The 27,065-nt window shown below is 46.4% G+C and overlaps 1 protein-coding gene across 4 annotated transcripts in view; it reads left to right on the forward strand.

Annotated features, from left to right (window-relative positions):
• Bre (brain and reproductive organ-expressed (TNFRSF1A modulator)) overlaps positions 1–27,065 on the forward strand; it is a 415,144-nt gene that overhangs the window by 385,878 nt on the left and 2,201 nt on the right. For 2 of the 4 annotated variants that reach the window (XM_005400518.2, XM_005400519.2), the window contains one exon: positions 142–295. The exons of 1 other annotated variant lie outside the window; for it this stretch is intronic. In XM_005400518.2, coding sequence (XP_005400575.1) covers positions 142–295 — 154 coding nt within the window. Of the gene's footprint in view, positions 1–141; positions 296–19,796; positions 19,919–27,065 lie in introns of all 4 variants that reach the window. One more of the 4 variants, XR_263443.2, reaches the window with a different exon arrangement.

A 27,065-nucleotide genomic window follows, 5' to 3' on the forward strand; every position in this document is an offset into this window, starting at 1 on the left:
GGTCCCTGGCTCCACAACTTTGATCTAAGCCTCAACCAGTATAATGTTTCCAATAGTATTGTCCCCTACATTCTGATTTAGCCAAAAAAAAAATCTTAAGCTGTGTTTAGCACTAACTTTCCTTTTTTTCGGTCTTTTCAGTTGATCTGCCCCTGTTTTTTCCTCGAGATCAGCCAACGCTCACATTTCAGTCCATCTATCATTTCACCAACAGTGGACAACTTTACTCCCAAGCCCAAAAAAATTATCCATACAGCCCCAGATGGGACGGAAATGAAATGGCCAAAAGAGCAAAGTAAGTGAATCTATTATTATTTCCTGCAGAGAGGAGCATTTTGTTTGCCTCGTCCAGGGGTTGGCAAGCTATTGCTCACCAGCTAAGTCCTGTTTATTTTTGTAAACAAAGTTTTATTGAAACACGGCAACACCCATCTCTGTACTTACTATCTATGGCTGCCTTCATGCCATAATGGCAGAATAAGCAGTTGCAACAGAGACTTGTGAAGCCAAATTTACTTATTTATTTGGCCCTTTATAGAAGAAGCTTGCCGATGCCCTTATGTAGCCTTATCAGAAGAAACTGACCTAAATCTGAAAATGTTTCCCTGTCCTACTATTTCTGTCGGCCCCCAAATTGGCTATCACTGTATTCAGATTGAAAAAGAAGTGCTAAATAGAAGGTTTAATTGTGGATAAGTGGTGTTGACAATGTTGACAGCTACTTTCATGATTTTTTTAATGGAAAATTTGTGGTTACAGTAAACAAATAAAATTATCACTTAATGGTCAATATGTGGATTTAGTCACTACTCTCTCATGTGCAACTGAAGCTCTTTGAATTATATCTGTCATTACATGTCTGTGATGTATTACAAGTCATTGCACGATGTGGGGACCTGTGTGTTTCTTGAGTGAATAAATAAATCCATGGATTGTTTAAACGAACTAACACCACTGTGGAAGTGGTGATCCGATGTGGGTTAAAGTTGGCTGGTGTTTGGAGTTTAGAGGTACATCTGTTGATCACAGACCTCCCAGTGTGGAAGGCTCTTATCTCAATCGTATAGAATAGGTAAATAGAGAAATACACTGAGTGGTTTTTTGGTATCTGGAAATTGTTGGTATCTATAAGTTTTTATAAACCATGGCCTCCTACATGGAAGTAGCAGTGGATTGAAATGGTAGTTTCCAAAAATAAATAGTTCAGTGGCATGTGGTTATTACTTTATCACTCTGAACAACCATATGCTCACACCTGTGATCCCAGCTGAAGGGATCAGATCCAAAGAATCACACAAATGAAGACTATCTGTTAAGCATCCTCTTTATTTGCTCATCCAATATTTAGTAAGCATCTACCATGTTCCAGGCTTTGTGCTCCATGCTGAGGACATAATAATAAACAGATTAGAAATTGTCCATGGCCTAATGGAATAAGTAGCCCAGCAAGGGCGAGAAATCATATCAAACTTCTGACAGTTTTAAAGTACCCACTGACAAAGCCTGGCCTTCTAGCCTATGGTGTTCTTTATTGTTCTTAGTGTTCTTCCAGCCTATGGTGTTCTTATTCTTGCTCTTGCCTCCACCTCCCTGATACCCCATTCCCTCCCAGGAGGTCTCCTAGCATCTGCCAGTCTCTAGTACAAGACCTTCATATGTAGCAGGCTAGGACTCTTAAATAATGGCACAAGTGGGTTTCTCTAGAAACCCAGACCACACTAGGTTCACACAACTCTCTAGAACCAGAGTTGTGAAACAGCAGTGTGCGCTTTTCCCTTTATATCCATGTCTTCAATGTCTGAAATTCTGCTTAAGGAAAAAGAACAAATGTGCAAATACAGCTAAGAACAATGATGAAGACTTACATATCTTGAAATACAATTTTGAAAAGGAATTGTAAAGTAAGTTTTATGTTTGAAGTATTGCAGTCATTTAATTTTCTGGGCTTTCCCTGTGTATACATAAGCTCTATCCTTGGAAGATGGGCCGTTATTTGTGGTATGTGCTGTGGAGTCTGAACCAGACATGTCTTTGTGGTTTCCATGGCAAAGCTATCTTGGTGTCTGTGTGTATGTGAGTGTGCATGTGTGTGTGTGTGTGTGTGTGTGTTTCTTAAGTAGACATTTTAGTGTGCATGAATTGAGTCTTTAAAGAGCTGCAGACCACAAGCCTGTGATTTCAGTGTAGGAATATTGTAAGTGAAGCCTGTTTATCTTAACAGATTGGTTCAGAGTTTTAAGAGACATTTGCTTTATGTTAACGCCAGTCTAAAGAAAACATCTGAAGTAACGTTAAAAAATCTGCTTTCTACTATAGTGAAGATGACTCTACTTTAAATGTAGTAAAAGAGAAAGCCAGCAGCTCAGGCTAGCAAGGAAAAATAGTTTCAGGCTCCATTCTTCTACTGACCTGAGTACTGTAACTATACGGAGCTGTGTCAGGAGGCCAGGTAATGAGTAAACACAGCCAAAGAACTGTCCCACACTGCAGGCTAGAGGTTGATGGAGAAGCTAGATAAGAAAGGCTCAAAAGAGAGAAAGGTCAACTGTAGCATTGCTTATACACCATTTCTTTGTCCTATGCAAAGACTGTATGCAGGGCATAAAAGACTGTAATTCACTTGGGGAGCTCTGCCCATGAAATAAACACTTTCATGGTTTATGAACAGCCCCAGAGCCCATTGAGTGAAATCAGCTGTTTATCCCTCCTGTGAGCACAATTCTAAACATGTGAATTTAGAAAGGACATTTCCTGGCACTGGCCAGGGCTTTTCTTACCATAGTGCCTTTTGTTCATGGCTATCCAGCACATTCTGTCTTTCACAAGTGAAGTACCCTTTACTGGCTTTGGGGTCATGCATGTCCCAGTTCCTGTTGCAAAGTATAATCCTATAAGCTCTGTGACCTTGGGCAGGGTGCTTAACTTCTCTTAACTTCATCCTGTAGCACAGGATTGCACCCCTCCCCATGGGATGGCCTGTTGTGAGGGGTCAACTGAGGAGTTAACATATGGAAGCCCCTGGGGTTCAGCTTCTACTCTGGGGGTCACATACTGCTTTCGAATCTCTTTTGCTTTACTTTTTAATTTTTCTTTACACCTTTGTGTGTGTTTCCTTAACCAAATCAGGAGTTCTTTGAAGGCAAAGGCTTTCCATGTGTGTATTTTTAATTGCAGTATAATTTACATGTAATTTACAGTGGAGTGGACAGACTTTTTTTTATGAATAGTCTCTGACTTACAATGGATAACTTAAAATCCTTTGACTCTACAATGGTGTGAAAGCAGTTCACATTTAGTAGAAACCATACTTCAGATTTTGTACTTTGATCTTTACCTAGGCTGGCTAAGTGATAGTTAATATCAGTGCTGAACATTGGTGCAGCTGCAGTTCCCAGGGGAAACAATGGACAATCTATAGAGTGTGTTGTGCTCTATGCTATGATGTTCTGTAGTCTAGGTATGTAAATATATTTTTGACTTAATGAGTTTCAATTTACAGTGGGTTTACTGGCATAACCCTCTCATATTTGAGGAGAATCTGTTGTGTGTGTTAATACTATACGTACATATTTAGAAATTTATGTCTTGATAAATTGGTCCTCCTGTCATTATGAAGCATGTATTTCTGATAATCTTCTTTGATTTGAAATCTGCTTTGCTTGAGGTTAAAATAATTGTGCCAACTTTTTTCTGTGCATTTTTATATGGTATAAGTTTTTTTCATCCTTTCTTATTTTATCCTATCTGTGTCTTTACATGTCAAGGAAATGCTTTGTAGACCTTGTTTTTTAAAGTAGTTTGTTTTGTTTTAAAATAGTTTTTTTTTTAAAGAGTTTGATAATCTCTGCCTTTAATGGGGGTATTTGATTAATTTACATTTAATATAATTAATGAGCTCATTAGGTTTAAATCCACCATCTTGCTATTTGTTTTTTAATTTTTTCTGTTCTTTCTTCCTTTGTTCTTTTCTTCTGTTATTCTTTTGATTTATTCACATATTTTAGTATGCCATTCTATCACATCTGTTAGCTTTTCAGATGTACCCCTTGTATTATATTTTAGTTTATACATTAAGAATATATTTTTAACTTACCACAACTATCATTAATATTATAATGCTTCACCTATATATAAAACCCCAAAACTATATACTTCTTTTTCTACCCTCTGTTAGCCTTTGTGCTATAGTATTCATGTTTTACTTATACCTATATTATACATTCCACAGTACATTGTTATTGCTTTGACTTTTCACATTCAACTGGCTTTTAAGGAATTTTTTTTTAAAAAGAAAAATCATATTCGATCTTATTTTATGGTTTCAAATAAAGTTAATAGAGCATCATTTCCTCTCCAAAGAAAACTTACTTTTAAAAACGATCCTCAAAACAATTGAGATCATATCCAAAATAGGAGTCAAGGGCACCAAGGAAAGACACCACCTATGTGCCATGCTGGTGCCTCTGCCTGCCCTGTGGACTTCACCAGGTGCAAGGCACCCTCATCCCTGCGGGCCTGTGGAAACTCATACTGCCCTCCATTAAAACAAACAAAAAACCTGAGGCTCAGAGGGATTCATGGACTTTCCAAGAGCATACCAGTTGCTTCTAGTGGAGTCAGGGCTCAGCCTCAGCCCTCTGAACTTTCTGTACCCAATATCATGGCAGACAGACACAGTGCGTCGCTCTGTGTGACTTGCCAGAGGCTTCGTGCACAGAGGCCTGGCACCTCACTTACAGCAAGGAAGTGCACGTGGCAGTTATGTGTACCTACGCCAAAGCCATGGCAGCTGGGTTTAAAGTTGTTTCTGTTATTCACTAGCCATGTGACTTCAGGGACGTGTATGAACTGCTCAAGTCTTGATCTCCTTGTCTCTAAAATAGTGAAGCCTGATGCAGAGGCTTACTATGAATCTCATATAGGGTGTATAGGTTTTCTCTTGCTAATTAACAAAGTACCAGTAAGGTATCAGTTTCTTCTCATGTTTCTAATCTCTGATATCTGGATCTTCAACCTCTAGACCCAGATTTAAGGTGGTTATTTTATTAGGTCGTTATCTCTTTTTCTTAAAGTCATCTGTGTCATACAATAAACCGGATATCATATAAACATTACCAGAATTAAATCCATCATGTTCATAGTCCTAGGGAATATAGAAGGGGTGGGGAACTTGGGGGATCATTTTAGAATGGTTCCTACTGCACGAGATAAGGCAGATGAATTGTCTAGCATGGTCTGGCACGTTCTGAGCATACAATAAATGTTAACTACCAATGTCTTCATCCCTTGAAGGAAAAAAAGGAGATCTTTAATTAAAAGTTGCAGAATTCACATTCGTATCTTCACATGAATCCAGTAAACAGTTCTCCAGCTCCAGTGGGTTGGCCAGAAAGTCAACAGTTCTAAGCTGCCCATCCATGCATTTTCTTTGTTTGTTTGTTGTTTGTTTTCTTTCTGGTGCTAACACAGCCAGTTTATAAAGTAGAAAAATTCACCCTTCAGTTGCTTCATCTACATACCAGCCATCACTTTCAAAAAAAGATATCTTAGTATCTTGTACATAACTTTAAACCTGTCTAGAAGACTGGAGCAGATGACTCTTTTGTACTCCTTTCTAGTCTAAGAAATCTATAAATAGATGGAGTGGCATTTTTCATAAAGTTCATTGTATAAAGCCTTAGGTTGATCCTAGAGGCCTTAGTAGGATCCTAGAATAGAATTTAATGCCAAACCACCTACTGCAACGGCTTGTTACACATAAAATCTATTAATATAAAAGGAATCACTAAAGAATATTTTTAAAAATAACTCCTGGGTCCACACATGGGAGTAATTTATCTTGAACCTTCCAAGTATTTGTTGTTTCCCTTCTTCCTCAAGTTCTGAAAGAGATATTATTTTCTTACTTAGAAACCTGTCTAGGGCTAGGGATGCCCCGCGGGGTAGAAAGTAGCACAAAGCTCTGAGTTCAACCCTTAGCACCACACACAAAAAAAGAAAAAAGAATAGAAGGAAAGGAGGGAGGAGAGGGAGGGTCCTATCCAGGTCCTCCAGAACAGACCATAATCTTCCATATGTTGCTCTCAGTGGGCATACTTTTATTCCCTGTCATCCTACAGTCTTTGTAGAATAATCTCTTTCAAGAATTTTTAAAAGTCATTCATTCTGAACTAATCTGAATATTTTTGAATGTCAGTGCTCTAATATTCCCAAAGACATTTTTTTTTCCCTCCAAACTTCTCATTAGCTGTCAAATGCTTTAATACAGCCTCATGTGTTGGGCCTCTAAATAAAGCAGCTAAAAATAACTCTCCTCCCCTTGATTCAAGAGGGGTAGGTGTCTCCAGGCAGTTTACACCCCGTCTTCACCCCTTTGCCCCTCTAGAGCCCTGGGTCTCAGTGGCACACAGTGTAGAAACCCCAGTTCCCTTAGTACCCACACGGCATGGTCACTGGAGCCCTAAGACCTGAGAATTCTTTGGGGACCAGGGTACTCAGAGTGTAAGTGGTTATAATAGGAGCCTACTTGTGTGTTTGTTTCTTCAAGAATTAATCACTCATTCGTGGGCTCCCTGTTGTTAGCTCCTTCGGCACCCACAAGGTTCCTTGTTTCTGTTGAGATTGAGGTGCAGGGTCTGGCCTTTCCCTCAGTCCTGTGCTGGGTAAGCCATCCTGAGGGAGCCTGGGCTGGGCCAGCAGTGGAACCCAGAGCTCTATTCTTCTCATTTCCTCATTCGGAGAGAAGACCCTAGAACAGGCTTGGTCATAGTCACCTCCCCTCCCTTCCCTCCCTTCACTTCTCTTCCCTCCCCCCTCCCTCCTCCCCTCTCATCTCCTGTCCCCTACCCTCTCCACCATTCCCTCCCCCTTCGTCTCTTTCCACCAAGACTCACTGTCTATCCTGTTCCTCCCTCTTCCTATCTGTATTCTTGGATCTCCCACCTGGAAGCCAATAGTGGGGTGTTGACCATGAAGGTAGAAATGGTGGCCAGCTGTAATTGCTCACTCGCTATGTCCTCTCTGTAAGGAAGGGCACTGTGACTGGAGCTACTTGGGGGGCGGGTAGCAGAAGACAGAGCTCTGAGGTGGGCAGAATGCTCCTGCTGGGTTCCTAGGAAGCTGTGCCCCCGAGGCCCATCTGGGGGCAGACCTCAGAGACAGAACTCATAACCCAACTGCGGCTATGATTCATGGGCTTTCTTTTTGTCTTCAGCTTTGCACCAACTTTCCTAGGAATAGTTCCCTTTCTAAAAAAATCCCAACCTCATCTCCGCTAAACTCCCCTTGAGGGGGCAGAGGGAGTTTTCCAGGTCAAGGCCAGCACAGCTTGGGCTGCCCAAGCACCCCGAGAGGACACAAAGGGACCAGCTCCTCTGGCAAGCTGACAGAGGATTCCGGGAAGGCTCGGGTCCCAAGGCCTTCATTCCCCACGCTCTACTGCTGTACAAGCAAGCTCTCTCGTCCCACCTGGGCTTTTCCTCACAGGGTTTAAAAATACGGAAACTGCAAAGAAAAAAGAAAACCAAATACAAATAAAATGGAATGATGGATTCTCGAACTCTTAGAGAGAATCCTTTTGCAAGCTATCTTGAAGGGAGTTGGTTTGTTTTTCCTGTCAAAGAGAGCAACAGAGATGGGGAGGAATCCAGATCTGCCTGATATCCAGGCCTACTCTCCAAGCCGTGTAGGTCAGAGAGAGCGTGTTATTTACTCAAGCCTGACGTCTGTTACTGTGAAATGATAAGCTCCACTAAAAAGCCTGGCCATTGGCTCCTGCTCACCCAGCCTCATCCCAGAGCGAGCCGCTCTCCATCCTGCCAGCCCTCACCGACCCCACCGTGCCAGGCACGCCTGCTCACAGCTCAGCTCCTCTCCCCTTCAGAATCGGAGCAGCTCAGCCCACTCTGCAGGACTCTCACAGCAGCTTTCCCAGCCCTCCCTCTGTGCTCTTCTATAGCTGTCTCAGGGATGGGACCCTCATCCATCCTACTTTCTCACTGGAAAATATTGGGGGATTTATGTTCTGGCTTCAGCCACACAAGCCAGAAGTCACACTGAGCTTGTGTGGTCAGGAGAGGCCCATGAGAGAGAGCTGGAAGGGGAGAGCATCTTGGCCAGCAAGATTCACTTAGTTACCCTGTTACTCAGTTCCTGAGGACTCAGGATTGGGTTCCAGCGGTGCCACCCCTACCATTGGGAAAATGTTCGCCATCACTACACGTCCTGGTTTGTGAGTTGTGGTCCCATATTTTCTTCCTTGGAAAAATACAGATGCTTTACAGATTAGAAAGAAAAGAGCAGAGAATCTGGTTTTGAATTTTTATAATGTATCAAAGAGGAACATTTAGTAATAGGGTCAGAGCTGCCTTTCAACTGTTGGAAGGTGAGTTGTAGAGTAAGTGAAGAAAATGCAAAGAAGGTTGGCCTGAGAATGAGGCCACCTGGGTCTCACCTGGACACCTTATCAGTTAATTAATTAATTTCCTGTGTGGGTGTGGGAAAGACAGGGTCACTTCTGTGGACCTCAGTACCCTCATCTGAAAGTGCTGGGACTAGTACCTACCTGACAGTCACTCAGCTGTCTTACATTTCTGGGATTTTAAGTAAAAAGCCTGTTTAAGGTAGCTTAGCGTACTTCTTTTTTCATGTTGAGAAACTTCAATCTCTGTTGCCAGAGTCAGACACACATTGAAAACGTTAATAAATGGAATTAAGGACGCCCTGTACGTGATGCTTTTTGTACAGTCTGCATCTGATATTTATAGAACACTTCAGCCGTGGAACGTGCACACATATGCCCTGAACACACACCCTGTAAAATAATTCTAGATGCAGAACATTTTCAGATGTCAAGTTAAAACAGCTTCTTGGGAATTAGGCTTGACTGTTGAGTGCGCGTGTTGGTTTCTGACAGGTGCCGCCAGGGCTGCTCGGGGCTGTCGTGGATGATGTGGAGTCCAGCCAAAGAGAGCCATGCCACTTGTTTCTATCACTTCTCATTAAGGCATGACTTCTAGAAAAAAAAAAAAAAAAGAGGAAGCATCAAAGAACCGTCAGGGCCATCTATTCTGTGCAGATCATAATAACGAGCAGAGGCCTTCCTCCTGCAAAAACAGGTTTCTGTCTTGCCAGTTGTCAGGTCATTCAGCACAGGCCCACCTTGAAAATGAACTGACCCGTGCCTCACTGAGGTGGAGGACTGCGAAAAGTAGGCAAGAGTGGCAAGTAGCTAATGAAGCTATTAGCCCTCCTCAGTGATCTGCAAAGTCCACTTCCAACAGGAGAGCTAAGTTGGATGAGCAAGGAGCAGTGCCTCTAGGAAGATAAGCTTGACAGTGGGGGCATTTCAGGATGGTGAACATGGAAGGCAGTTTAGAGATGATCTAGTCCTGCTAGATGTGAATATACTGAGCATTAACCATTGTGATAGACACAAAATGAAATAATGGATATAAAGCTTTCATTCCATTTCCTGGAAGAACGTGTTCGGTACATGTAGTACAAAGATGAGAACCCCAGCCCAAGCCAGCTCTGATGTCCCACCCTTGCTTTGCCCTTGCCTGCTTCCTGGCTCCCAGGAGCAGCACAGTGGGGTCAGGGCTGAAGGTTGGCATGCCTGTGTGGTTGGGCCCAGGTACCCGTCCATGGAGTGGCTGGGGGAACCTTCTGCCTAGTGGCTCACCAGGAGACTGAAGGCCGCTATGCCCATGGGGAAAGTCCGGGGTGTTCTTGAGTAGAAATAGCTCTTCTCAGAGCCTGAAATCCTGACACTGAATATATTGAAGAGAACGTAAAATATCCATGTGGCCAGACTTAATACTAAGGTTTATGGGCAAGAAAGAAGGAGGAAGGGAAGGCGGGGAGGAAGGAGGCACAGTTGTCTGGGAAGAAGACAGAAAATCCCAGTGACTCCTATCTCCCCAGACACTTAGTCATGCCTGGTGGAAAATGGAAGCAAAGAAAGCAGAAGTGAGGTGGGGGCACGTAGGGTAGTCCTGAGTCCACAGTCTCTTCCAAGGGAAAAAGGAGTTTGCCTCGTGGGTCATGGGTGGTCAGGGCTGAGCTGCCTGGAAGAGGTGCTGTGGCCATCGGGAGAGCAGACTTTAGAGCAGCAGGGACTGTAAGAAGTAAGACGCAACAGTGGTTTCCCAGAGCCAATCAGAAGGGATCTAGGAAGACTGCACCTCTGTGTAGCTGCAACTTTTACTAAATTCACTGAGAAATCTATAAGGGCTCACCATGTACAGAGTACATGCAAAGCCCCCCAGAATACATGCACACACGCCCTCACAGTTGCTGTTCTCTTGACCCTAAAACTTACCTACCTGTATTTTCAAGAGTCCATCTACAATTCCTGCTGGTTGATTTCTAGGATGGTCCATCACTGCTTGAGATTCCATTCTAATGATGGGAACTTTCATGGCATTAACTATTCAGTAAGTCAGTATAAGTCAGAATTGTGAATCAACAAACTGTAGTTCTTGAGCTGGGCATGAGAGTGCACACCTGTAATCCCATTGCTTAGGAGGCTGAGGCAGGAGGGTCACTGTGAGTTTGAGGTCAGCCTGGGCTATATAGTGAGTTCAGGGCCATCCTGAACTACATAGTGAGACCCTGTCTCAAAAGTAAAAGGAAGAAAAAGAAACTCAAAATCAAAATTTAGAAAACCAGACTTTTCCATTATTGATGTTTGCTGAGGGATTAAATGATCCTTAAACTGTCAGTATTCCAGTTCAGAAAAATGAATTTCATGGGAACTTATCTGTCAGAACAAGACTTCATTATCTTTCACAGAACAAATGATAATGGGTCATCAAGTCCCTCCTGATCATCTTCTAGATGATTCATGCTAGTGTTAGTAAACATCCTGAGTACTTAAGATGCAGCAGCAGAGCTGGAAATGGTTCCTATATTTAACTCTTGTAATTCTTATAACAACATTTTACAGATTATGAAGTGTGGCCCTGCCAAGTGAAGTGACTTGTCTGAGGTCACACAGCAACTTGGCTCTCAAACTGAGAATGCACCCCAGGTCCCCACCTTTTCAAGGGGCATGCTGCTCTTGAACGGCTCTGAGTTGTTCCATGTAAATATCAGTTGGAAGTATCGACCTGTGCACCATGCAGAAAAGAGATGCTCTCTGGTTCCTGAGGTCTGGAAAGCCAGCAGTGGAGGACAGGCAGGGTCTAGGAAGGACGGAGAAAGGGCAGCAAACAAGAACAGGAAGATGGAGGGGAAGGAGGTAGGCAACAGAGTTCCACAGAGTGGAAAGAACAAATATGTGCTCTAGAATGAGACCAGCAGAATGCAAATCCTTGTGCTTTCTAGTATTTGTTTTGTTTTGCTTGCGTTTACCTGTGTGAGTCTTGATTTTGTCATGTGTACATAGAGGGGAGACAAACCTCCCTCGCAAGGGATTGAATGTTAAGTGGGGAAATAATTGTAAACTGCCCAGATTTCTCGAGTGCAGTTAGTGGTGGCCGCTGTTGCCGACCGCCATGCTACAGGATCTGACCCCTCGTTCTGTAGGCAGGCAGTTTTCCTTAACTGACCGAGAGATTACATGTTGGTAGTGGTCTGCCTTGGCGTACACCTCGTAAGTCCTAGATCCTTCTCCGCCTCAGAAATACTAATAAAGGCAATGAAAACTAAAGTTCTCGGCACATGCTAGTAGAACACTACACAGGAGTATTTGAGCCTTTTTACCTCTTCTCCGCCACCTCAGTTGGCTTTCCAAGGCCAGCTCTTGAGTTAGGTTGACAGACAGCACTGAAAATGCAAAATGCTGGGTCAAATTTAAAGTTTAGATAAATAACAAATGATTTAGTATGAGAGTGTCCCACGCAGTATGTAGGAAATATTTATACTCAAATGTTATTTGCAGTTTATCTGACATTTGCATTTAGCTGGGATGACCCCAGAATCAACCAGAAGAGTATATGCAGATCTGGGGAAGGATCTTTCTCTGTCTCTGTCTCTGTCTCTGTCTCTGTCTCTGTCTCTATCTGTAACTCTATATCTCTATTCTGCCTCTCTCCCTCTCCTCTCTCTGTCTCTGTCTCTGTCTCTATCTGTCTGTCTCTCCCTCCCTCCATCCCTCCTTCCTTTCTGCCTCTCTCCCTCTCCCCCTGTCTCCCTGTCTCCTCCTCTCCTCTGCCTCTCCCCTCACTCCACACAGCTGGCTTTAGATGGTACCTTCAGCTCTCTTCCTGAGCAGAGGTATTCAGTGCCAGTGTCCCCACTGTGCAGCTGAGTGTGCCGCTGAGGGCTGCTGGCCTTCACATGGCCCTGACCCTCTCTGCACCTGGGCACCAACACACATCGGCCTTTGCTTCTTCCTGCTTGAGGGTCCCATGGAGGACTGGCTTTTCTTTCTTCAGAATAGTTTTGCAGACAGCTGTTAGAATGAAGACAGCCCCTGTGGCCTGGTAACTTGACTCAGAGTAAGAGCCAGCATCAGGTAGAGCGCCCTCTTCCATGTGTTTCCTCCAGGGCTAGAGAGCGCTATCCAGGCATGATGCTAACGGAGCGGAGTACACACTACTCCAGGAATCTGAGGGTACAGTATTGAGCTGGAAGGGCAATCCAGAAGGGAGGTGTGCTGCCCAGGTCACACAGTCCTTCAGAATTTGAGTCTGAACTAGGTGTGGGTCTTCTGTCTGCTGCGTCTGGTTCGTCAGTGATCGCCCAAGGGATCTGAGAATTCCTGGCACACTTGTCTAGTTGATTTCTGAATGTTTTCTCTGGCTTATGTGATGAGTAGTCCCAGGGCCCTGCCTGGCGCACTGTGCTTTGCAGCACCGCCCTCAGCTCTGTGCCTGGACTCCTTTCCTGCAGGCAGAGTTGGTTTAGCCCCAGAGCAGGCCGTTGCTGCTGATGGGAGCAAGTGGCCCTGCCTAAGCCCAGCCTGAGCCTGGCCCGCCCTTTCGGGCCGCCTGCTGCTTTCTTTGCCCCACCCTGACCAAGGATTCTGCGGTTGAGATGGAAAAATCCACCTCTGAGAAGATAGCTTTCAACCTGTGTCAGGGAAAGAGTCGGTCCACATAACATGAGGGGGAAATTAAAACAAAGCAGGGCGTGGGTTCAAGCAGAATAGCACCCTTGGGCTTAAGAGTGACTTTGACCTCTTATTCCTCCTAGACTAGAATGATTATCCTGCTGCCAGAGAGTTTTTAGAGGAATTACTTTATTAAATGGTGTCACTGGCAAGGGGGTATTAACCCTAAGATCAGCTTTATCTGAACACTCTGAAAGCAAACTTGACTGTGCAGGCAGAGCCAGCCCACGTGGAAGCCAGAGCAGTGATCATGGGATCTTCCACTCTTTCTGTTTTCTTGTTCTTGCTACAACCTGTCATGAGACCAAGAAAACTTGTTTTGAAAATGCTTGACAGCCAAAACAACCTGTTCTCAGCCCTGGATAAGAGGGCTTGTCCTCCATGACCATTTATGTACTGTTAGATGTTTGACTAGCTGCTGACTGGAAAAAATGAATTTGCTGTTTTCTTCTCATATTGTTCACGGACAAGCGCCAGTGGCTTTCCAGCTCCCTTTTCCCTTTTTTCCAGCACTTCTCCAGAGACACTTTAAGATCATTCCTAAGTCTCCTTGATGAGTGAACGTTAGCAACACACCCTCAGGAGCTGTAACCGTGGTTCCATCTCTGCATCCTGAGTTTGTGATTAACTTTCCCATAGATTTTAGCCTATACAGAGATTTTTAACCTGTCGTTTTCCACTTACTTTTTCACCCTTTCTGGTGAAGCTAAATATCTTAGTCAGAATCTCCAGTTAGGGACAGGGGATATATAGCTCAGCAGCATGGCGCCTGCCTGGCAAGCACAAGGTCTTGAGTTCAATAGAGTTCAAAAATCCAGTTATCCAGATGGCCACTTTAGCCAGGCATAGTGGCACACTCCTGTAATCCCCTCACTCAGGAGGCTGAGGCAGGAGGATCATTGCAAGTTCGAGACCAGCCTAGGCTACATAAGTGAGCTCAAGGCCAACCTGAACTACATAGTGAGACCCTGTCTCAGAAAGACACACACACACACACAAAAAAAAAAAAAAAAAAAAAACCAGATGGTCATTTTAGTCTCTGTTTTGGTGGCTCTTAGACCGGCATGAGTGTCTCTGTTGCTCCCACCAAGCCTTACAAATCTGATCTTGGATGGATATCTAAATGGCTCTCTGACTGCAGGATTGATCACTTCACCTCTCCTCCTCTGCATGGAGAGGGGCTAGACTGAAAAAGAGATTCCTGTGTTTGTGAATAAAGTTATATTGGAACATCACCACACATACTCATTCACTTGACCGTGGCTGCTGCTGCCACAAGGCAGACTTGAATTGTTGCAATAGAGTATATGGCTTCCCGTGCTGAAAATAATCTATTTGTTATCTGGTCCTGTAAAGAAAATTTGCTGATCTCTGGGTTTCCAAATCCAATATTCTCCAGCCTTTGCACTTACCGTGGTTCTCTGACAGGAAGAACTCCCAAAATGGCTAATAAGGGACTAGTCAGAGAAAGGGTCTCTTTCTTTCTCCCCTGGAGTTCTTGGCAATACAGAGCATACTTTGACATTGTTGAGCTGTACAAAGGGTGGGAGCTTATTTTGCTGTGTTTTTACAGAGTTTACTTTGCTATGTGTCTATATTTGTTTACTGGTCTGGTGGCCTTGCCCATGGTGTGTACTGGTTTTGCAAAAAAGATTCTGCAGCTGTGTAGGTCTGACGGTCCTCAGTGGCATGGTTCAGGAGGGGGAAGGATAGCCATGTGTACCTATGTGGAAGGGAATGGGGAGTTGAATGCCAATTCATCAGCTTGGTAAACACGGCAAGAGAGGGAACCAAACACTGCCTTCAAGAACCGTGTGTCTGCCCAAACCTTACCCACCTCTGGTTGGTCTGGCTTTGCCTTAGTTTCCAAAACAAAGCAGTGGGGAAGGGGGAAGATAGTAAATATTGGTGGACAGTGGCAATGAAAACAAGAGTGGCCTCTGGAGATGCCTTTGCAATGCAGACAAGAAAGGAACTGTCTCTTACCTTCTTCCCTCAAAACCAATCCAAACGAGGTTCTAATATACATGATTTGCATCCCAGTGAAGTTTCCATGCGTGTTTGGCATCCAATACCTAATAGAGAAATCAAAAGCACATGACTGAATGATCCTGTTATCAGGACCACCATGGCCTATAAGAAACCTTTGTACAAACAAGAAGAAAGTGGCCTTTCTGAGTTGATTCTGGGTTTGACTCATGCCTCGGGGTAAAGCAAAAGCTATCCTTTTCTTTAGGTCTGTCTTCGGGTGAGCACACAACTTAGCAAGCCCAGCATAGGTGAGATTTCAGCCCCCACTTGCTCCCATGGCCTAGAAGCTGCACTCCCAAATGCAGCAGCCCCTCCTGATGCCCAGTATGTCAGAAACCCATGAGATCCTCTCACTGGACTCTTGCTGGCCAGCAGCAGGTTAACTCTTCATGGCATTGGCCTTGGAGACCATAGCTCACGGGGCTGGCTTCCAGCACCCCTTCACACCTGTCCCCTGCAGCAGGGCTACAGTGCCAGGGTGGCTTCAGGCTCAGAGCTGGGGGATGGGTGGCCTGGGGCTGAGCGCAGCAGAGATGTGGTCTTCTCGGTTAGGCACTGTAGGCCTGGATAGTTCAGGTGCTGATGCTGGAGAGCCCAAGCCCTGGTTCTTCCTTACCAACTTCTGACCTAAAACTGGCTCAACTTAAGCACATGATTTCCCACATAGTCTGTCTCGAAGACAGCACACTGCAGCACCAAGAAATGTGCTAGAGATCTGGACAGCTCCTGGTAGCGGGAACTGACCTCACCCCCAAAGCATTGGGTTACGCACTACCCAACATGTGCAGTGATGACATCCCACCAGGACAGCCTCTCCTGCAGGGTGTGTTGTCAGAGTGGTTTTGAGAAGGTTGTGGTGAACTCTGTGTGGGTGATACCGCATTGCGGTCAAGTCCAATTCCACTCCTCAGTTTGCGCTGGAAATCGTATTCAGGCCAGCCGTGTGGATGGTTTTTCTAAAGATTCCCGTCCTCCCCTTCTCATCCTGCATCTGTCCACAGTTCCCAATTCAGAGGCTGGAGAGGGGAGTGAGAAGAGAAGCTGGGAGTCCACTGTAGCCAAGGACTTGATGTCTGCTTCCTGCCCCCTTTCTCAGTTCTAAGAAAATGAGAAGAGAGAATGCAGTTCATCACTGTCCTGAGCCCCCAAAATGTACAGAGCTCCATGGTAAGGAATAGATGCATCCTGTGGACACAGCACTTCCCTCTCTGTGGCCTCAAAACATGGGGTTGGGAAGATGAAAAATCCATGCACAATCAGCGCTGTCTCACGCCATGGGAAAAGGGAAGGTGAGCCAAGGAGGTCCACCCACATTGGCCATGAATAGTAGCATGGTACCATAGCCCAGGGCCTGAGAGAAGGACACCTGCATGTTGACATATGTTCCTGTTTTTGAGAACATACTGCTCCAGACCACCAAGCTCCTCATGTTGCCCCTTTGCAACACATGGGCTCAGAGCAGCACTCAGCAGGATCTATCTCAGAGATGTGGGTGTGTCTTGGTTACTTTTCTCTCGTTGCTGGGACAAAATACCTGACACCCAAAATTAGGGAAGGAAAGGTTTATTTCGCTTACACTTCATGGAGTTTTCAGTCCATACTTGGCAGGTTACAAGGCACAGTGGCATATGGCAGAGGGCTACAGCTCATGGCAGTAGAACACAGCAAAGCAACAAGCACAAAAAGAAGGAATGGCCTCAAGCCGCCTCTTGCTCTCTCTTACATATGCAAACTATCCACCCCAGGGTGGGTGTAGCTCTCACACCCATAATCAATCAAACTCTAAAAGCCTGCCCCATGATCACATGAGGCTTTGGGGGGACACCCAAACACGAACCATAATAGGGTGCCTCCAAAGACACGTTCTTTCTGCCCAGAAGACCCTCCCGGCCTGGCAGTGTGCTTTGGCAGGACTGTGATTCATGTCCAACCCCAAGCCTGACTTTGGGCAAGTTCCTTCCCCTGCGCAAGCTTGTGTCTCCATGGGTGCCATGGTTGTAGAGTAACAGGACCTATTCCATACCTGTGATTGGTGGTTGTAAAGGTTAAAATGAGGTTATTATAAAATTCTTTCAGTAATGACTGTTGAGTTTAAGTGAAGCAAGAGTCCCTCGGGATGTCCTTAGGTAGCTGTCTGCATGGCAGTGGAGTGGGAAGAAAAGAAAGCTAGCATGTGTTGAGTTCTTAGCATGTACCTGGCATTGTCAGCTTACAGTAGCCCAACAGAGAAATAAATGGAAACCCAAGGGTTCCCCCACACATACAAGAAGTAAGGGATAGCTCCATATTTGAATTCAGTTCTCCTTGGCATCAAAACCCATGTTCTGGCCTTGAAAGCAGGTGAGGAATGGTTACAGGGTACCCTCATCCCAGACTGGCACCAGGAGGTTCCATCGACAGTGCCTTTGTCTTCTCCCAGTCATCTCCCACATCACTGATCCTTCCCAAATCCAAGCCAGGGACCATCACTTGATTCTAGACCAGAAAGTAGGAATCACGTGAAGTCAAAGCAGAGTGGGGCTGTATCACCATAAGCCAAACCTCACGCTCATACTCGTGAAGGTTTTAGGAAAACAACAGCCTTCAGTGCATGCTCGAAATTCCTTCCATGGTAAGCCACTGTGAGAAAAATATCACCCAAACAATGTGCTTTTGGCAGAGGGAGGGTGGTGTCTTTTCAGGCATAAAGCAAACCAGCAAGGACCCAGAAATCACTCTAGGGAGTTGTTCTCGCCAGAGGATTTAGCTTTTTAAAAATAAATTTAGCTTAGGATTCCATTTGCCTCTCTGTGTCCCGCCCGTCTTGATTCCTCCTTTGTCTCCCCTGGGGGAGGAGGAAGGTCATGGAGTTCCTTGTTCTTCTATTGGTTGTCAGCCCAATATCACTTTTCTCAAGTTTAACACGAAGTATTTATTCAGATAAAGGGGAGAAGGAAGGAGAGAAAGAGAGACAGGGAAAGAGAAAGGGAAAAAAACCCAAAACTCCCAGCACTCTGGGAGGCCAAGACAGGAGGATTGCAAGTCCAAGCCCAGCCTGAATAACTTAGCAATTTATTACGACCTTCTCTCAAATAAAAAATTTAAAAAGGCCTGGGGATGTAGCTCAGTGTGAAAGCCCTGAGTTCAGTCTCCAGTGCCACAAAGCAAACAAACAGAAAACAACTAAACAGATTATTATCTGGCTCAATCTCCAAAGCCAAGTCCCTGGAGTTAGCACTGTTGCATGAACTAAAGAAGAGCTCATTCGTGGGCCGGAGCATAGCTCAGTTCTCCTTGCCTAGCATGGTTTAGGCCCTGAGTTTGATTCCCTGCCCTGGAAAAAGAAAGGAGTGGGTGGGGAGGGCGAGGAGCATTTAAACCTGAACAGACCTGGGGCCTCAGCACTAGCAATACCCAGGGCACTCCTCCCGCAGTGCTCAGGAGACAGCCTAGCCTGAGCACCCAGGGGATGAGGTGGCGCCCCCGGCTACCCCACCACTCCCTCACCAGGCCTCACCAGATCTTGGAGGGGTCTGAGCCACCATATTGTGTCCAAGGCTGAGAAGAAGTTCTCTACTTCTGTGGAAGTAGAGAAGAAGTAGAGAAGTAGAGAACTTCCTACCAGAGATACTAGCACCCCTGGCCCAGGCAGTTTGTGACAGATGGTTTTGTTTCAGGGAGTAGAAGCCGGATGTGGGGTGAGAGTTTGAGGGCCAGACTTCCATCCCAGAGAAGGAAAGGTGTTCTTAGCTCTCCTGCAGGCCCGGGCTCTCAGTGCTGCAAGGCGCTCCTGCCAGGTGTTTCTCTGATGAGTACCAAGTGAGTCGCTCAAGGGCGCGCCACTGACGGGGTTGGGTTATGGCTGGGTTGGCAGCTTCGGCCTCTGTGGAGCTCTTGATGCTTGGCCAGGCCTTGAGAGGAGTTGGGTTTTGAGTAGGTGGAAAGGCCCCCAACGTGTCTAATGATCCAGAAAGTATCCTTTATCTGCACAGTAAAGGGGCTCCTACTTAGCTAGCTCCCAGGCTTGCAAAGGAAAATTAATTATTGTTTGTGATATGCTTTAAGACCTTATATAAATGCAAATTATTATTATTGTCATTAAACTTGCTAGACGTCTGGCCTACTGCATAATGCCCTGGCATAGCTCTAAGCAGAAAAGAAAGCAAACTCATTAGGCTGAAAGTTTGCTCAACAGCAGTAATGAGTGGGCCAAGAGGGGCTTGGCCATGACTGAAAGCAAAGCTCCTGGCTCCCTTCCAGGGTTAGCACACAGCGCTGTGTCCTGGAAGTCAAGTGTCTGTGTGTCCCCTGAGGACCAGGGCCTACTCACATGCATTCCTTTATCCCTGCAGGGACTAGCCCGTTACCAGGGCAGGCGCAGTCTGTGAGTGTGGGAATGTTTGGTTGTCTGTGGGCCTAAAGGATGGAAGAAAGATGGCCATCATTCCTGGAATCCTCAGTCAGATCTGGAGGCAAAGGAGAAATACATAGCAGCTTCAGACTTGTGTGGTGCCTGTGACGATACTTATTAAGGCTCTTGAGGGAACCCCTCTAGCAAAGCACAGAGAATCATTTATTAAATTACTACTTTCACTTGAGAAACTGTCCCTAACTAGGGAGGATGGATTGGTACCAAAGTAACAATAATAATAAATAATAGTAATAACAATAACGGATAATGGTATACTAGTCCTAGCAATGGCCAAGAAACCATCCCTTCACTTTACAGATGCAGCATCTGGGGCACAGACAGGTGACATGGCTCACCTGCCCAAGGTCATGTAGCAAGTGAGAAGCAGAAGAAGTCACTCAAGCAGTCCCCGTCCCAGTCCACAAGCCGAGCACGTTGGGGTAATGATACATCCCATTTTATAGCCCTTTGCAGAGGTTGTACTTCCCAACCACCCTAGAGGAGTTTTAAGATGCCAGATGACATCTATGTAAAGGAACCTTCTGGGTACCCACTGCTCTTCTGGGACTGAACTCATTATTTAGAGTACATTTGTGATACTTCCCATGCCACCTCATCCCTCCTGGCCCCCTGTTTTCTTCCTCCCCAAAACTCTGAGTAGTCTCGGTCTCACAGGGGCACATTAGTACCTACACAGGAGCAAGGAGAGGGAGGTCAGATTCATACCCCCTTGTTATCACTCATAATTCCAAGAAGCAGCCAGTCAGTGCAGATCACTGGGTGAGGGATAAAGGGACCAGTCAACACCTAGACACACAAGAGAGAGCGAGCCCGTAGAGGGTTTTTCAGGTGTCACAGGAGCTGGCAGTAGGTTGCTCTTGAAATTTATTACTAGCCTATTGGCAATTCTAGTGAAAATTTTGATGGAGGAGACTAAATTCATCCAAAATGATGTGTGGGAGAGAGAAGACTATCCAATCAGAATACTTTGGAAATCATCTCTTTTGGTTTCATAGATAAGAAATTGGAGGGCTGATTCATACAGTGGAGCCAAGGATGAAGCACTCTTTCCATGGGAAATCATGACAGGATAGAGAGAATGTGTTCTTTCTAATCAAGCAGCTCTGTGTTCATAAATAGCATGGCCCCTTTGTGATATTAGAAAAGTCACTTGACATCTCTGAACCATAAATTTCTCATTGGCAAAAAGAGAGACACTGACCTGTTAGGAGGCATAAATGTAAAGTAATACAGATGGAAACAAATAGCATAATGTCTGACATGCAGTTGGCATCTCCCTTCCCTTAGACTTATGGCCTCCAGGCTTATTTTTTCTTTACCACAATCCACAGCAAGATATTTATTTTACATCCTAATTCAGTATACATAACTCAAACAATAGCTTCACAAAACAATACTTCCCCTTGCCACATGTGATGCACTCTGATTTTATTTCACTTTATTTTGATGCTGGTCAGGACCCACTAAATGGATTTCACAACCCACTAATGGGTTGCAGCCCACCGTTTGAATGAGCCTGCTTTATACCATGTGTGGATATCATTTTCCCACATTGTATGTCTGTCCTTCTTTTCCTTTGCCCCCTCCCTCTTTCTAACTGACACCCATGCCCAAAAAGCTGCCTGTACACATGTGCGGGGATAGCGCGTGCATGGCCCGAGGCTGGTGCAGAGCAGGGGGGACTCCACCTGCGAAAAGCCTTGCCCTGGCCATCTTGTGAGGAACCTCCTACCCACACTCCAGCAGGGCCCACCTCCGGTTCCCATTGTGTCAGTTACCTTTTCTACTCCAGACCACTGTCTCTGGAAGGCCATTGCTCTCCACTAGGGAAGAGAGACTGTGGGTATCCTCTTACTGAGTAGTGTCTTCCTTTGGAATTGCTGCTTTTCTGTCTAAGGCCCAAAGAGCTAGGCAGCTGGAAATAGTGTTTCAGCAATGGGGCAAGAAGACAAGGGGCCCTGGCCACTTCCTTGCTCCTCCCCAGATCTCTAAGGGTCATCTGAGAACACCTAGCCAAGAGAAAAGGGTAAGACCCCGAGTGCTCTGGTGACCAAAAGCTGTGTGGAAAGCCAACAAGCAAGGCCTTACACAGCGGGAAAAGACATGAGCTGTGGCCCCCTGCATGCTGAGGTTGAATAAGAGAAGCCAGATTTTCCACCAGGTAAATAACACATCAGAGCTCCTGAGAGACTAGAGAGGCGATTATTTTGTGCCACAAAGAGTAGATGTACTAAGTGTCCTCTTGGGGCTTTGGGGCCAGGACTAGACCATGGGCCTAGACTGGTTCCTAGCAATGCTGAGCAGAAGCCTCAAGGCACAGTCCCATCTGGGGTGTGACTTAGAGCCTGGACCCCATACTCCACATGGCCAGCCTGCCACATACCCTGAGCACTTCCTCTCTGAGGGCTATCTTTTGGTTTTTCCCTTTTGCTGACTAAGAAGTGGAGAGTGTTCTGTGACCTTGGTCGTGACTCACTGCCATAAGACTGCTTCCCCCCAGCAGGTGAGCTGATGAGTAGCCCTCCTAGTAGCCATGTTGTGGTAAGATCCCTGTACCTCCATGGGCATCCATATGGCCATCATCACATCCTGGCCTCTGCTGAGCTCCTGCTCTTATAACCCTGGCAGAATAAGCAGATAACCTGCTGTCTGGCACACCAGGCAGGTGCATTTGGGGAGAGCAGACAAGCACAGGGCTGGGCTCTGCTGTAGGTTCTTAGGCCTCAGGCAGCTCCCCATCCCTTGACCCTGCACACCTACTCCCAGACTGTAATTCTATCCTGGCCAGGTGCACCATGTCAGCCCCACTGAGCCTCCCATCAAGCAGCTTCTGATGGAAGGAGTGGTAGCCTATGAGGAAGGAGACAGGAGGACTGGCTCACGCTCTGCATACTGGTGCTAGGACTGTAGAGATATCCCTGGGGCCTCTGATTGACATTCACTTGCTGGGAGCACTAAGGACACTGATGATGAACCAGCCCCAAATTCAGTCTATGAGGAGCTTAGAGTGGGCCTAGACTGATGTATAATTATTATGTGCCATATTAGAGGGGGCCATGGCAACTTTTATAGCAGCCCTTGCTTTTCCCTTCCTTATAATGATTGACTGTAAGAGCTTGGAGATTTCCTTATTAAAAAATTCTGTCGTTCTGCAGTACATCTTCAAATAAGCTGATTATTTACATTTGTTTGAGAAATCTGTATGGAGCACTGTGTTAGGCTCTGTGATGGTTAATCTTGACCATCAGCTTGATTGGCTTGAGAGAGCCTAAGAGATTAGTAAAGTACACTTCTGGGTGTGTTTGTGTGGGTGGTGGGGGCCTGACCTTGAGTACCACCCTCAGGGATGGCGAACCTATGGCAGGTGTACCACAGGGGGCTGTTTGTACCATTGAAAGCTCTACAAGGTTCATCCTCACTAGTATATGTGGTCTTTGGCCCTTTCCTCTCTGGCTCCTCCTGCTCTCTGCTTTCCTCCATCATGCCCTTCCTTCCACCATGATGTCTCTGCCCTGGAGCTAGCTGACCATGACCAAAACTTCTGAAATCACGATCTAAAATAAACCTTTCCTCCTTTAAGTTGTATATCTTGGGTACTTTGTCCCAGCAACAGAAAGCTGACCAGTAGAGGCACTATGCTTGAAGCTAGGGCTACAGAGATGGATACATCTGACCTGTGGTCTTGCTCTAGGTGGCTTATAGTCAGGTGAGGGAGGAGGGTTGGTTTATGGAAGATGTGCACGCACAGAGACAGAAGTGCAGAGAATGAAGCCAGCTCTGTGACCCAAGAGACTCAGGGCCCATAGCAATGCCCTCTCCCGCCTATTGTGTAGCCCTGGCCCTATGCTCTTCTCCTTCTCCCCATACCTTGCACTAGGAGATGTGAGGGCAGAGGTACATGCAGGCCCTGGGAGCAAGTCCTGGCCCCATGTTGCAAAAGCTGACTGCAGGCTACACTAGCCCCAAAGAACAGGCTGAGCTCCAGGGGCGCATCAGCGAACTTCAAGAGGGAACAACTGAGTAGTTCTGATCACTTTAGTATACCCCATGATTTGGCAGGCACCAAATTTCATCCCAATACAGCCTCAGCCTTCTCGCAGAGGAGGAGGCAAGTTGGATAAGGCACAGTCTAGACACAAATCTAAACACCACAAACCCTGGCAGACCATGGCTGAGCGAGGGGTGATTGCCCTGTGTGCCTTAGAATCTCCTGGAAGGGAGACTGAGTCAGCGGAGGGAAGGGCCTCTACCTAAATCTGGGAGCATGTGATTAATTTATGTTCTTAGCATAACTTCAAGCCTTTGCATCTCAAGCATGTTATTTCCTCCTCTGACAAGCATGGACCCCTGAAAACAAACAGGCTGCTCAAGGCTTGGTACTGTCAGCAAGGCTGTGCCCGTGAACTGTCACAACTGCTTGTTAGTTCCTAAAGCCCACGCCAGAGAACCACACTGCCATCAACCAGGGAACAACATGAGACAAGCTCGCCTCTCGCCTCTCAGAGCACCCTGTGAGTGGCTGTCACATGGGCCTGTGGATGGGCTGGGGGTGGGTAGCATTGAGACAGAACCAGGTCTCTTTGTAGAGAGCCTATTGTAAGGATGGCCCTTTGACATGAGGCGAGGACCCTGAGTGAGTCAGTATTTACAGTGGCGGTTCAGGACAAAGAGGACAAGGCACAACCACGAGGCCTGATTAGCGGGACTTGTCTGACACTATTTACAGGGCTGCTTTGATTTCCAGACCTCAGTTGGTTTTCATATGACTGATTAAAAACATGTGCCAGTTGAAATCACAGCTGCAGAATAAAACTGGTAAAACCAGTGAGACGTAGACGTTTGAAACTTGCCTCTATTTGCAAAAATGACCTCTGACTTGGTTTATATGTACTTGATTTCCTGACAGTGAGGGTCATGTCCCTGAACCACTTCTCCCACCCTACCACCACATTGGCCTGGCTTTAGCAGACACCATATGTCTCATCTTCCAGCTGCCCAAAGAAAAGCATCTTTGAATTCCAGAACTCAAGTCCTGTTTTGGAGGAAACCAGTTGTTTAGGCTTTTGCAAAATAAAAAGATCTGTCAGAGAAGCAGGCCAACTAACGATGGCCTTGTCTTCAGCAGCCAGAACCATGTGACTCCTAAACACCCCTCTAATCCACAGCTGTGACCTCCTCCCTGACCAAGCCCTTAACCAAAACCACACTCAAGGAGCCTGCCAGGCAGGTGTGGGCAGGAGACAAGCAAGGGCCTGGCTGCAGAGTTCACCCTTAGTGGCCACCAGTACATCAGAAACAGCTCAGGACTGAACTTTAAAAGATGTCTAATGCCCTAAAAGCTTTGTCCAAGTGTCTCACAATGAAAGTGGCTGTCTCTGTAGTCCGTTGCCAGCTTGATCTGATAGGTGGAAAGGGGATGACTGAGGCAAAGCCCCAGGATCCCTCTCTACACAAGGCTTCCCTCTTCTGCAGTCACACACGCTCACAGCTGTTTCTGCAGACTCTGAGCCCCGCCCCTTAGGCCCAGCTTGGTCCCCATGGTAACATTTGGCATCCATTGCTCATCTCTTATGCCAGGTAGCATACTAAGTACTTAATTGGACCATCTCATTAAATCCTTACAAGAACGCTTTAAGATGGACAGAGTTATCCCCACTTTACAGATGAAGAAACTGAAGTGCAAGTCACCTACCCAAGGGATCCAGCCAGCTAGGCAGGTGAATTGCCAGGCATGGGTCTCAGGTCTGGCTGGCCCCAGAGCCTGCTCTACATTACCTGCCCTGCACATCCTGCAACCTTGGAGACTGTCAGGCTCAGCTCTCAGCCCAGAGAGATTAATCCTGGGCCCAAGGCCTAGAAAAGTAGAGCTGCTAAGCACTGCAGCTCACCTTCCTGTGCCCCATGTGTGAGTGGAAGCCTGAATGCCTCTTCTCCTCCGTATCCAGCCAGAACTGACCTAGTCACAGCCTGGGGTCCATTCTCTACATTTCAGTCTCCGAAATGAGGCTCTTGAGTCAAACTGGGTTGTGATTTTCTGAAACCCTAAGCAAAGGGGTTGAGATCAGTGATGAGGGTCAGAACCTTATTTTGTCCTAAGGCCTACTGAGCTCTAATTTGGTCTAAAAATAGACTCCTGTCCAATGTGAGACCCATGAGGACCCTGGCTGACTCCAGACCCCTCTCATCAGAGGCCCCCATGGCTAATTAATGAGGAGGTAGAGAGCCCCCCCAACACACACACACCACAGTTTACACTCCAAAAGCTTTGCCTTTGGGTCACAGATTTTTTTTAAAGATGACAAATAACTTGTGCCATTAGCAAGCTATACTCTGGGCAGCTCTCCATTTTCTCTGATAAAAATTGAAATAAATGAAAACAGTGCTTTAAAAACATCTATAAATGGGTGGGAGCCAGTTGTCATTTTCCCTCTCCCCTCCTCCCCTCCCTCTGCCGACTTAATGAGGATCCAAGTTGAGAAGCGCTTGCTGCACGCAGCTGGTAGCATCATGCCTTTAAATAGCCTTCGCCACGCTTCCCCTCAGTGGCACGCAGTTGCTCTGGCAGGGAAAGCCCAAGACGCACAGGAAACTTGAGAACTTTCTGAAAAGGAAAGCTCTTGCCTTTCAAGCAGACTCCCTCTTGTCAAGACCTTTTTGTGTGAGGAGCTTGCGGTGCAGCCCCTTCCCCCAGAACTTTCCAAGGAAAAGAGGGCCCATGAGACTCTGGGCCAGGGGGTGCTGGAGAGCTTCCCTTGGCTGATGGCTGCCCAGCTCGGGCCAAGGCCCAAGGCCAGTCACTGCGGCCAGCACTCCCGTGCAGATGAGCTGCAGCCTCTCGCCTGTGGCTTTCTCCTGTACCTCGGCCAGGATCCCCGTCCCTTGAAGCAGCCAAGCAAAGGGCTGAGAGGCTGGCAGCGGCCTGCCCAACTCTGACCCTCTAAGAAGGGCCCCGAGGCTCTCCCCCGTGGCACGTCCAGACCCCTGGGGAGAACAGTGAGCATGTAAAGAATGAATGGCCATCTTGTCTGGGCTGCAGCTGAGAGCTGCTGCACATTGTCCCACACCAGCATCATATCAGGGTGGCCTTAGGACCCTCTGCTTCCCCCAGGAACAAAGCCCAGGGCTTCTTGTTCCCCCAGCATCACTGTAGGTCTGGGGCTCCTTCTGCCACGTCACAGTCCCTCTTTGTGCGTTAAGGATGATTGTGGCCTGGTGTACTTGTGGCAAGGGCTCTGCGGACCTAAGTGTCACAGAAAGTGATACCTTGGCCAACTCAGCTGCAGTGATCAGGAGTGGATGGCAGAGATGCTTAATCCATCTTCCTCACTAGTTGTTGGCTTGGACTAAAGTTTGAGAAAGGACTAAAGTTTTCTTCATCAGTATGTGGACATGACAGTTGTTACTTTCTGGGGCTGCACCATCCCTGCCTTCTGCAACAGCTGGTAATAGACATGCTCTCACTGCTTCTCACAAACCCGAGGCTTCACAAGCTGCGTCAGTACATGCTGAACCAGGTGGAAGTCGCGCTGAGGAGAATGCACCCCTCCTTTCCAGGGCAGGGCTGTG

Source organism: Chinchilla lanigera, unplaced genomic scaffold (assembly GCF_000276665.1).
Source record: "Chinchilla lanigera isolate Chin_1 unplaced genomic scaffold, ChiLan1.0 scaffold00068, whole genome shotgun sequence".
In the NCBI taxonomy this organism is placed as follows: Eukaryota; Metazoa; Chordata; class Mammalia; order Rodentia; family Chinchillidae; genus Chinchilla; species Chinchilla lanigera.